General features: G+C 35.1%; 1 protein-coding gene across 1 annotated transcript; it reads right to left on the bottom strand.

The window, feature by feature from the left end:
* Positions 1–51: 51 nt before the first annotated feature.
* Positions 52–1882, bottom strand: LOC102624558 (aspartyl protease family protein 2). Its single transcript, XM_006491222.4, has one exon. The coding sequence runs from the start codon at positions 1705–1707 to the stop codon at positions 265–267; it is 1443 nt and encodes a 480-aa protein (XP_006491285.2). The 5' UTR covers positions 1708–1882; the 3' UTR covers positions 52–264.
* Positions 1883–13335: the final 11453 nt, after the last annotated feature.

Below are 13335 nucleotides of genomic sequence, written 5' to 3'. Positions count from 1 at the left end.
CTTTTAGAAGACTGATTAAAAGCATTTCATAATTTAACAGAGACAAATATGTGAATTATAAACCTGATCACCTGCACTCTGATTATTTTATCATTTTTCCCCCTTCTCTTCTCCATCTCCTTTCTCAGACTCATATCCAGGAAAGATTTTTTTCATATTCCCCAAAAAAAAAAGAAATAAAATAAAACAAAACACGCAGAGACAGAATAATTAACAGGAAAAGAGAGTTTTTCCCTTACAACTACACCCACGCGCAATGCAACCTCAAGCGCACCCGCGCGGAGCAAACCCGATCCGTGAAGCGGCCAAGTCATAAACAACCCGGAAGCCCTGTTGCTGAATATTTCCAATTATCGACAACCCGCTCATGGTTCCTGCAAATGCAAAGCAAAATGTTCCGCTACTATCCACGGGTATTAGATAATTAGTCGCCGGCAACGACACATCTGCACCTCTGAAATGCAACACCACCGTGGGCACCTTCACTTCCGTCTTTCCCGACAAATCGAAGCACGTATCAAACAGCGAAAAGTCTGGCGCACGCTTCAAGGAGGATGCTCCAGCTCGGAAAGCATCACGCAATGCGATGTAAGCGGGTCGGGTCAAACGGGTCACGGACGTACCCGAGTCTATGATGACCCCACCGTTACCGGCCGGATCGAGTTTGAACAAAGAAGCAGTGATGCCGCGGACATGAGCACCGCCGACGCTGATTCCAACTAGTTCAACATAGTAGAATGTGTCGAGCTTAGGGTTTGCGAGTAACGGAGTGAACCGGGCGGTTCGTGAAACGGCCGAGTCACCGAATACCATCGATGAAGGTTTAGCAGAAGTGGATCGGTCCACTAAACAGTAAGAAAACTTACGGTTGAACCGGCGACCGGTTTGAGTTGGAAATGACAACCTCCCACGACCGAGCCCCAATAAGCCCGCAGCAGCAACGAAGAGGCCCTCATTGTCGTGTCCACAACCGAGGGCCACGCGCGCAACTCTGGTGCCACGAAACGTCAGCGTTTCAGTGGAAAAATCACCGACGGTGATAGAACCGTCTCCGTAGGAGACTTGGTAAAGACACGTGTTCCTGCGGTTACAGCCAGAAGAGTCGAGCTTGCGGCACAAAGGGGACCGACAGGGTACGGTAGCAAACGAGCGGGACTTGGCAGGGTCGAAGACAGGGTCGGTTTGAGAGTAGCATTTCTTGCACGGAGCGCACTGTATCCAAACGACGTCGCTACCGGTGTCTAAGACCATGTAGACATACCTAGGGGGTGTGCCAACTCCGAGGCGCGTGAAGTACTCGCCGCTGCCTTGTGCGAGCCCTGATATGACGGAGCTACTAAAGCCTCCGTTGGCACGCCCGCGGGAGCGGTTGCGCGGGGGAACACGAACGGCAGATTCAGCGAAGGCGGTTAAGGATTTGACACGTAAGACGTCGCGTTGGATGCGGAGGTTGAAGAGGTGCTCTGGAGTTCTGTTGAAGGACAGAGAGTCTACGTGATGTAAACGTAGGGAGAGCGAGGATTCTGCGTCAGGTGCTGGTAGAGGGAGTGAAGATTCGGATTCGGAAACGGATACGGATTCAGGCCAAGAGAGAGTGGATTGGGTAGGGAGAGAGTTAAGGACGAAGGTTTGATACTGGAGAGAGGCAGCGGCGGTGAAGAAGAAGGAGAAGAGAAGGAGAAGATGGTTTCTTGCTTTCCCTTCCATTGAAATTGAAGGGAGAGTTGAGGGACAGCAGAGTGTTTTGCTTTTGGAGTGCGAGAGAGACTGATGAGGGTGATACAATATTATTATTGTTACTTATAACTGTTGAAAGAAACAGTGGTGGAGGAGGTATACTGGTAATCAAAGATTCAAAGTCCCGTTATCACTTATCACGTTTTGAGGGGTGGGCCGTTGGCCGTTGGTGGGGTTTGGGTCAATAACCTTTTTTTTTTTTTTTTTACATTTGGATTTATTATGTGCGGTGCCCTCTCTTTACTGGGGATGGTAAAATCCCGGGCCGGATCCGGATATTGCAATGATCGGATTCTGCCTGGATATAACTAGTCCGGATTCGAGTTCGGACCAGATTTTAATTTGAATACCCAAATTTTATATTGTTTAATATTATATGTGTATATATTTTTATTTTTTGGTAATTTTATAAATTTTAAATTTATTTTAATAAAATTTAACATGAAAATATAAATTTTAAGTGTTTAAAACTTTATATATGCATAATAAATGAGTCAAATAAATATAAATATTTAAAATAATATATATTTTATAATATTTTTTTAATAAAATTCGGGTTTCGAGTTTATCAAGTGATGTCCAAGACCGATTCAGTTTCATACCTGGACCGAGTAATACCCGGCCCACAACGCCCGGGTACGGTCCGGGTCCGGACGGGGCGGGTATTTTTACTAACTCTACTCTTTACGATAGAATGGATTAATGATGGAAATGTAGCAGTAGACTCTTTTTCTTATTGTAAAATACGTAATAGCGTTAAAATCTCTAGTAATAAGTTATTTCTACTTGGTCTAGTATGATGAATGTACTCAATGCACGATTGTTTCGTGCGTTCTTTGATTTAATGGAAATTCAGCTTGTTCCCCTCCCCCCACCTCGGGATGGCAAAACTTTGGGCCATGTCTAGAGTATTGCAATGACTAGATCCTGCTCGGATGCAATCGGTCTGGGTCCAGGTCCAGGTTCGGGCTGGGTTTTAATCTGGATACCTGAATTTTATATTTTTTAATATTATATGTGTATATATTTTTTATTTTTTGCTAATTTTATAAGTTTTAAATTTATTTCAATAAAATTTGACATGAAAATATAAATTTTAAGTGTTTAAAACTTTATATATGTATAATAAATGAGTCAAATAAATATAAATATTTAAAATAATATATATTATTTTGACACGATCCGAGTTTATCAAGTGATGTCCAAGACCGATCCGGTTTCATACTCGGGTTGGATAATACCTGACCCACAACGCCCAGATACGGTTCGAGTCCGGACCGGGCGGATATTTTTACTACCTCTATCCCACCAAAAAAAAACTAATGCTAAGTGCCTAAGTCTGATCATGTACTTACATATGTTTGAGAAGCATGTATTTATATACGCTTGAGGAGCATGCATCTAAAAGTTTTCCTTCAAATTTTGATATAAATTCTCATTTGATGATTTGTATAATCCAATAGTTGGGAAACACTAAATGTTAAGTTTTTACTTTGAATATTTACCATAACTGAACAATAAGTCTTCTTTTCTTCTCTTGGCATTGGTGGCCAGAGAGAGATTTTGAGTTTCATTTATATCGGACGAATTAATTTAACGATAGGCCGATTTATTTTGAATTGAAATATTCAAATTATGCCATCAAATAATTGATCTAGAACATTATAATAGATTTATAATTGTCAATATTATAGTATTTGAATGGTACAAACAATCATATAATTTAGAATAATGCAAAAGAATCTTCGCTTTAAATTGAGTCCATTTTCTTTGATTTTAAGAAAAACTTACATGAGACAATGAATCATTAATAAATGTAATATTGAATGTGCACACAAATGATATGGTGCCAAAAGTCAGGCAGCACTAATGCTACAGGGTGTGAAATAAAAATAGGCCACAAGACAAACGTCACTGCACAATGAATACAAGGTTACATTCGACTTAAGTACTACAAATATGATAAAACACTTAAGACTGGCTTAATTTAATGCAGCCTCAAACAATAAAATATTAAAATATTAAAAAATCACTAAACACTAAAAATTTCTAATTTCGACAGAGAGGAAATATTGCACCTATTAAATGTACTAAAATCAAGTGGAAGAAAATTATGGAATTGGTCAATTATACTTACCCCCGACAACTGTATGTGAAATCCCTTACCAATCGGGAAAAGAAATCAAAATATCTAGTTATACATAACAATACAAAATTGCACAAACAACATAATATTAAACAAAAAACAACAGCAATAGCAACTCCCCCCACACCAATAAACCTAGCAAATACGGCGGTTGAGCAATAAAACTGGGGTAGAATAGGGGCAGCAAGCCCACCTAGTCACAGGATTAGCAGCAACACTATTTTCACCCCTAATTTCTTTTTCGCCAGCAAAGCTGCAACATCCACCAAGATTTTGCAAGCACATCCACCAATCTGGCACCTCCACTAACAACATAAAAAAAAAAAAAGAACAACGACCGCTTGCATGGGTGGGAAGAACAATGGTAGTAGCAAGGAGCCCTTTCGTGTCCATAATTAGATGTGAACCAAATTTGCATAGGCCACCAAGATTCAAGTCCACCACCACCATCAAAACCCACCAATCCTAGCACCACCACCACCAAATAGGTGGAAAAGATAACCTCCACTTAAGAAGAGTAGGGACCTAATTAATTCGTGTAGGGTATAAGCTCCTTAAAAACTTTAAAATTAAAAATAGGTCAATTTTGAGGATAAGTCTAAGAGTTGGACTATTGGCACCCCTCTAATGTCCTAATAAAATCTCTCTTTTAAACGAACCCCATTACTGATGGAAAAAATTCATTATTTATAAGTATATCTATATTCTTTCAAAATTGCCCCTATATCAATTCCAGTAAATCGATTCTTTCTCTTTGCGAACAAATTCTTTTTTTTAATTAATAATTCATCAAAAAAATAAAAAGAACATTATAAGAAAACTAAATTTTTCCTAAGGGGATGCTCCAGCCAATTAGGGAGTCATCTTTTCAACCTATGCTCAATTTCATCAAGATTTTAGAGGAGATTTCAAATGTTCATGCCAATTTCTCGGTAGATGTCGGTGACTCGACTTCTGGAAACATACTTAATCTCATTGCTTTTGTTAAGGAAAAGGTTGATAAGAAATTTGGGGTGTTTGAAATGATAGCTAATCGTGTATTTGGCTAGGGGATGAGCTTATGCAATTTGTAGTTCTCTCTCGTAATATTTTTTGTGTTAATGCAGCATTACTTTTTTTCTTTTTTGAAAAAGACATCTTTCATAAAGAAAGAAGATGGAAAAAGATTGAATTAGGGATAATTTTGGAAGAACATATATATTCTTATAAATTATGAATTCTTCTAATTAATTAATGAGGTTTTTTTAGAAGAGGAGTTTCATTAAAATTTTAAAGGGGTGCCAATAGTCTCGGTCTAAGTCTAAATACAAAATAAATTTTAGGTTTGGGTTCGGAGATTTTATCGGACCCCAAACTTGACCCGAAAATATTTTTATTTTTCTTAAATCAAAATAAATTTTCAATTTTAATTAAATAATTACAAAAATTTAACAAAACAGCAAAACCCTAGATTTAAACTCTCAGCTTACTCTCAAAAACTCTGCTCTCTACCCATCACCACCTCGAAGTCTCCAACAGAGCTTCCCTTTCCTGGCTGTCACGTCTGACGCAAAAAGACCAAGCTTCGCTATGAACGTCACTTTCCTCTCTTGCCGTAAGCCGCTAAACCTTTCTTACTGGGACTATCATTTCTCATTGGACTCAACCACCCATCATGGCCTTCCCTGACATTTGATCAATCAAAGTAATTTTTTGTTAATTGCGCAGGTCAAATTTTCTTAATTTTGGGTGTGGTTGTATTCATGAGGCTACTGTTGAAATGATGATTTGTAAAAGTCTATATTTATTTGGAAATCTAAAAATTGAAATGAAACAGATGTAGAGGTTGTAAAGGTATATCGTTTTAATTTATATTATTTTATCAAGTATTTGTTAAGTTAAAATTGTTAAAACATATTTTTATTTATATTTATTTTTATCTTGTTGTGTGTTTATGAAGAATTTTAGAATGTGCATGAACGGTGATGATTACTGAGAGGCTACTGCAAGTTTATGTTGAAGGTATAGCATTATTTTGATTTGTTTTGTAAAATTTGATCATTTATAATTATATTGAAGACTTAAAATTATTATATTCTCACTTTTTGGAGGTTGTTAAAATTTGATCATTTGTAATTAAATTTTTAAATCTATATATTAAAATTTAATTTTTTTTCTTCTTTTGAGAAAAAGAGACGAATATTCAATACTTAATATTTTGTTGGAAAAAAATAAATGGCGATTGCTTCCCCACTTTAAACCCCACTCAATTCGGAGATTTTGGGAGACATACCTGAATTGTCTAATTATAACTTTTTCGGGTATGAGGTAGGTTTGGGGATGGCTTCCGAAATCGGGTTCAAGGCGGGGACCATTGACATCCCTAGGGAAGAGAGAGAAACCTCTCTAAGGAAGGAGGAATCAAGGGAAGCCAAAAAGAAAGGAAAAGGGGAAATATTCCCGCCATATGAGAGCTTCCAACATGACGAGAGGTTATTTTTCCTAGTAGGGGGTGACGGGGTTTAGCAAGTTCTTACCCTAAATTTGGTAAATTTTGGATTATTCTCATTGTAAATTGACTACATTTAAATTAACCCCTTTACTTTTAAAAATTACAAATTACCTCCATTTTTGTTCAAAAGCTAAAGGTAAAAATAAGGGTGTGTTGATTTTTTTTTTTTCTTAACTAAATAGGGGATAAATTGAAGTTTCTAAAAGTAAGGAAATAATTTAAAGATAATCAATTCATAATGGGATAATTTGAATTAAACCTTCTAAATTTTACTCATTGGGGATAAAGTGAAAGAAAGAAAGAGGGTGAGATGACAAAAATATTCTTTCGAATGCAATAAAGTAAAGACAGGGTTAAATAATATGTTGGATATTTGAATTTTAATTGATGTTAATTAATACAAATGTATTGTTATTATGCGAATACTGAATCTGAATAGACAATCTAGTGGACATTTTGGGGAGTTGAGCTTAGCTGCTATTTTGGATAGAGCAAGCAATGATCCATTCCGTTTGTTAAAATATGTCTGGTTAAGTATGATTTCCTTATTTTATCATAACATTAGTTTCATTTTGATTTTACAGAGTGATTATCTTGCACAAGACTGTGGGTTAGCTTACTAGACTTATATCATCTTGTATTATCGAGCACATGCAACAAGAAATTTCATATGATTATTAATTTATGTAATGTGTCCATAGTATTCTCGACATTCTGGTTCAACAGTCATTTATTATGCTTATAGGTACTCTTAATCACAAACTCATTTTTCTTTCTTGAGTCTTTACTCTTGTCTTCTTTCCATCATCCATTATTACTATATCTAGAAACTTTGGGTGTGTTTACCTATAGACTTAAGGAATGTGAACAAAATCATAATCATACATGTTATTTACTTACAAAAATTGAAAGGAGAGTAGAATGGAAATTGTAAGGCCCATGTGAAATTGAAATGACAAATGAGAACTTGATTCCTATGAGGGGTTAGGAATCAAGTTTCCATTCCTAGGATCAACTCTTTTACTCTCACCAAAATTTTTTAATTCCACTTTTGTCTTGAATTTGAATATTCAAAAAACAATGAAAATAAAAAAATCCCTAATTTCCTTTCGTTAGAAATTCTAACCACCACCAGCAACATTAATCTTGTCAAACCATCAGATTCGCATCACAGGTCGTTGTGCAGCACATTGTTGAATGTCGCACGCCATCAACCTTGTTAACCTCACACCGTAAGTGTCACATGCCACTTGTCGCAGACATCGCTGCTATTGCCCATTCGTCACTATTGTCGTTGACTATCCCGTGCTACTACTGTTGCCGACTCCCATGCCATGGAGATTGCCATATCATCACAATCATCATCATCATTTTTGTTTTGTTATTATTGATAATTTGTTATATATTTTATTTTTTGTAATATTTGTTGTCGTTATCATTACTGTTATTGTGATTGTTATTATTATTGTAAACAATAGTTTTTTAACAATAATAATCACAATTACCATAATACAAACTAATAACAACAACAACAACAATTAACTAAAGACATTCTAACAACTTGAACTATTCCATTCTGATTTCAAAACAAAATAAACACATCAATAGTAATACAACATATATCACTCTAACTCATTATGATTCTAGTCTAATTTGATTGTTGATTGGGAAATGCATGATTTATGTATTAGAGTAAGATCCACGGATATATAAACCTAAAACATATAGTATACAATATACACATGGACAATTGTAAAATATCTTTATCAATAAAACATGATTTGATGGCCCTTGATCACCCGTAACTGTTAGCTATTTAACAAAGAAAACGAAATCTTAGTAAGTGTAGCGTAGAAGATTAAGGCTATGCTTACTTAATTAGGATACTTAGTTTGTATCTCAATTGATGTGTTACCAATAAAAATTTACTATTTAAATTAAAAATAATAAGATTTAATAATTATCTATCACTTGAACTAATCTTATAGTAATATACCATTTGTAATATTAGTTGGAATAAAAGGTAAGTATAACATTCTTAGTGTAGAAGTGTTAAAACGCCAAGTACATGCACATAAGTTTCAATGCCTAATATATCATCGCTTGGTTTTGACTTTATGGCAAAACATACTCCCATGTTCCCACTGATGATAATAGCAGTGACTTCAAAGTATATAATAATTAATAGGCAGTAACTATGGTGGAGCTGTTTCACCGTAAAACATTGATTAATGATGATCGTTAGATCGTAACAGTAAGTTTCAACGCCTAATCTATCATCACTTGGTTTTTACTTTATGGCAAAATGACATTCCCATGTTCCCACTGATGATAATAGCAGTGACTTCACAGAATAAAAGAATTAATAGGTAGCAGCTATGGTGGATTCGTTTCACCATAAAGAATTGATTGATAATGATCGTTAGATTGCAATAATAATAAATATTTAATATTTGTTTGTATGATCATAGGATCATCCAACAGTAATCCTATTTGGAAGAGTTTCAACATAATTGAACTCTAATTAATAAAGTAGGGTAATTTTTAAAAACCTCCCCTGAGGTTTGGGCTTGTTGCAAGTAGATGGTGAGAATTGATTTATTTGTAAAAAACCCCCTACCGTCAGTTAAGTTTAACATTGACCGTTAGTTGACCGTGCAAAGACAATATTACCCTTAACAATAGTTTATAAACGAAAATAACTAAAAAAAAACCAAAATTATTAGCTATTTTACTCTTTTTAAATTATTGATATTTTCTTAAAGTTCCTATAAAAAAGTTAAAATTAAAAAATTAAAAAATCATCTTTAAATTATTGATATTTCCTTAAAATTCCTACAAGAAAGATAAAATTAAAAATTTAAAAATGAAATAGTTATAATCTTTATCTATGATATTGTAAATTTTTAGAATTGACAAGGATAAAATTGTCAAAAAATAAGGTTTGTGCTTTTTGCACCAATAATTTTAGTTTTTTTTTAGTTATTTTCGTTTACAAACTATTGTTAAGGGTAATATTATCTTTGCATGGTCAACTAACGGTCAATGTTAAACTTAACTGACGGTAGGGGGTTTTTTACAAATAAATCAATTATCGCCATCTACTTGCAACAAGCCCAAACCTCAGGGGAGGTTTTTAAAAATTACCCTAATAAAGTAAGATCCACCGATGAAAGACCAAGATGTAATTTCATGCTTTTCATGTTCTTCGAAGCCTTTCTTTGTGTATTATTGAAATTTCCTCGTGATTCTCTCTCTCCAGCTAGCTGGTCTGGCTTGACCTTCCGCTGATTCCTGTCGTGTAATCTCCCCTCATTTTCTTTACTCTTTATTTTCCTTTTCCATTAAAAGAAAGCACACAACTGCCAGAATGGTTTTGCTTTTGGACTGGCCGTTGAGTGATACGGTAATTAATATTTGTTGCTGTAGGTACAGCAAGGACCGTGAAGAATACATTCGTCGAAATGGTTCAAGGGATATATAAGGTTTGTGAACATGACATGATGGCCAATTTGTCAAAATTTCTTTCATTAGAAAGCGACACATGCTTGTCATGCCTTGCTTCAGAAAAGCTCACGAGGCACATGTTCGTAGGTCCCATCATTAAGAGACTATAGCTAATTGGATGACCCACTCACCCAACCAACTAGCTTGATTTGTGCATTGAACCGTGGATCTGAACAACTATTTTCATCTTCTAGCACGATGATTATTAAAAGTACGGGAAATGCAGGCATCGCCATTTGGTTTGATGTGTTTAACCATTAAAGCATCGGTGAAGATTGTTAGGAGTTGATGATTTAAAAAGCAAGATAAATGAGACAAATAGGTAAATGTCAGTGATGCATGCAATTCAAGAAACATCAAACATTAGGTAATGAAAAAAAAATGTTGATGTCGTACTGTCATACAAGAGGGAAGAGTTAACAGGCAACGTTTAAATTGCATTGCCCAATAAAATAATTTGGTTAGGCATAGGCGAGGGAGAAGAGAAATGATGAGAAATTTTAAGATACAAATGAGGTATTATGACGTTGTAATATGTGTATTTACTTTAAAAAATAATTATGTAAGTGGTAGTTTTATTAAATTTAATTAAACACATCATACATGTAAGTGTAAGTAAATAATATTGTAATATGTGTACATTTATTTTAAAAAATAACCATACAAGTGATAGTTTTATTAAATTTAATTACACACATCATACATACATTAGTCGATTAGATTATCTTTGACATATTATAAAATTTCTCAAGAGAAAGAAAGTAAAAACCAAACAAGAAATTCTACAGAATATTAGATGTTTCATGTCATATTCTAATGTGGAACTACTAACTAATAATTGAGAGACATGTGACGGCATATGTTAAAAAATTTAAAGCAAATTAAATATAGTTAAAAATTTAAATCAAATTAAATTAAATTTCTCACTTTTCTTTTGCGCAATATTTCAAATTTCTAAGTGTGAAAGACAAGCAATTAATTAGTGCTCTCTCACTTCATTACTGCAATTAATTAGTGGGCAAGAATTTGGATGAAAACTGAGAGAAAGATAAAGAATATAATCAAAAGTAATGAAGTGAGAGAACACTAACTAATTGCTCATCTTTTACATTAGAAATCTGAAAATATTACATTTATCTGATATTAAATTTTTTAACATACAGTGCCACATATCTCTCAGCCATTAGTGGGTGATTCCACAATAGATTATAACTTGGAAGTACTGTAAAATTTCTCATGCCGAATAGGCCACAAAATCTACTGCAAGTTTACTCATCAATGCATTTATATAGACCACCACTCTTCAAAACTGCAGGTATAATCCTCTCAGCCCATCGCATTTATTACCAACATTCTAGGTGAGTTAGGTTGTACATAAATGTGTGGGATATAATAATAGAACTGCCATTGGTCATGGTCTCCTTATCCATCACCATTCTTTCACTATAAGCGCTCCCTAAAGATAAAAATTGGGTGAATTAATTTTTTTTCTTTTTTCAGGTGATAATAGAAGCTCACAGGCAAATTTAAAATGCGGGGTAAAGCCTCCACTTCATAGAACAGAGGTCTCCTTGGAAGGTGGGCTCAGCGCAAAGGCCGCTGGCAGAAGAGATGTGCACTTTCTTGCCTGTTAACCAAAATTATAATTGAAGCCTGTTTCATCGACCGTGTGGGGTAAACGAATCTCGAAAGCAAAAAAGAGCAACAGAGAAAAAGATGAATCACCAACCGAAGGAGCATTAGAAATAAGCATGAGCGTTGAGACTTACTTTTAAGTTAAAACAAAATAGTAGAGAGATGTGCCTAAGTAAACAAGCTTTTATCCAGATTAAAGCTTTAAAGTTAAATGATGCTTTGCGGAATTATATAATATGATTTTAGTACCACTCCTAATACGTCAACCAACTCAGCATCTCTGGTACCTACATAAAATATCAGGCAAGGAATTCAACAGTTTAACCTTGCATTTTCAGTCTTCTAAGAAACCATGGATAATCAATTAGTAGAATGAGTTACTCAAAAAGTTTGAAGTTTTGCTCACTAGCTTGTAATGGTAAATTGATAAAGATATTTGACTTTGAAGTGGGGGCTGGGGAATGTATATAATGAAGAAGATGCCATGTAATACGTTCTCATCAATAGAAAATGATAAACGAACTCAATGAAGACAAAGGGACGATAGAAACGCAACTTTGAATTGCCGTTTCACTCGTTTCAAGCGTTGATTTCTGCTTTTTTTAATATTGCGTGGATCCACAAGAAATTAAAAAAAAATGAGAAAACGATGGTCATTTCTGCCCTCTCCCCAACCACTCATTTTACTCCCCCTCCATTGAGTTTGTTTCGTTGCCAGACTCCCCTCCATTGAGTTTGCTTCGTTCGTTACCAGACTCCCCTCCATTTGCTTCGTTCGTTACCAGACTCCCCCTCCATTTGCTTCGTTACCGGACTCCCCCTGGACGACGGCCGCTTCTTGTTCTCGCCGAGCCCCTTTTTTTTCTGAGATGCAGAGACAGAACTCGTTTGAGTTTTTCCTTCCTGAACGCAGAGAGCTCAAGTAAATGAGAGAAATAGAGAGAGACTACAGAACTCAAAAAGTGCCTGAGAAGTTTTTCCTTTCTTTTGATTATTTTATTTTTTAAACTCAAAAAGTAATAGACAAAGGGACAAAAGCTGCTTGATTCACGTGCCAATTTTTGGTTTCCATTAACGTAATAAATAAATAGGTCCTCTCTCTAGCAGTTGCAAACAACTCAGTTGATTCACGTGGTAATTTTTTCTGTCATCCTTTTGTCTTCGCGGAGTTCAAATAGCAGAACTCCTCCTCAATTAAGTATTAAAGCTAATGTGGTGAGCGACTTGACCTTTGGACAAGTGGCAGAGTCCTCACAATTGTTAGAGTCGTTGTTCGAGCCTCACAAAAGCATTGTAGGGACTAAATTTTTTTCAAAAAATTTGAATGAAAACAATATTCTCCTTCTCAAAATGAAAGTGGAGTAAACGTCCCTTAAATACTAAAGGGTAAAAATTTAGACTCTAGAGCTTAAGAATTATCTAATTGTAAATGGGTAAAAAAATATAGGTTCTAGAGCCCAGGAATTGTCTAATTGTAAATCGGTAAAAACCTGAGCTCTAATCGCAGGAATTGTATAATTGTAAATATACTCAGTAATAGTTTCATGTAATATGAGTTGTAATATGAGCATTAGTCTCATATAATTAAAAAAAATAGGAGAGAAAAAAGCTAATGTGGTGGTTGAAAAACAAATCTATCACGGGAAGAAACTAACTCATTTTCTCTGCTATAGAATCCAGAAGACAATATCTACCGTAAAGCGAAGTAAAATGTGGAGTAGATTGGTTAATACTCAAGCAAACAAATTTGGGGCTCATCAGTCCCCAAGCAAATCATAGCTACACCACTATGAAGTCCCTTCTACCTCAATTAATACAA

The sequence above is a fragment of the Citrus sinensis genome, chromosome 3, assembly GCF_022201045.2.
Source record: "Citrus sinensis cultivar Valencia sweet orange chromosome 3, DVS_A1.0, whole genome shotgun sequence".
NCBI lineage: Eukaryota > Viridiplantae > Streptophyta > Magnoliopsida > Sapindales > Rutaceae > Citrus > Citrus sinensis.
The sequence above is the reverse complement of the archived record's forward strand: the minus strand, read 5'-3'. Positions and strand labels throughout refer to the sequence as shown.

What these genes read in the sequence shown, in the direction of transcription:
- LOC102624558 (XM_006491222.4), bottom strand. Translation starts at nt 1,707, where the DNA reads ATGGAAGGGAAAGCAAGAAACCATCTTCTCCTTCTCTTCTCCTTCTTC.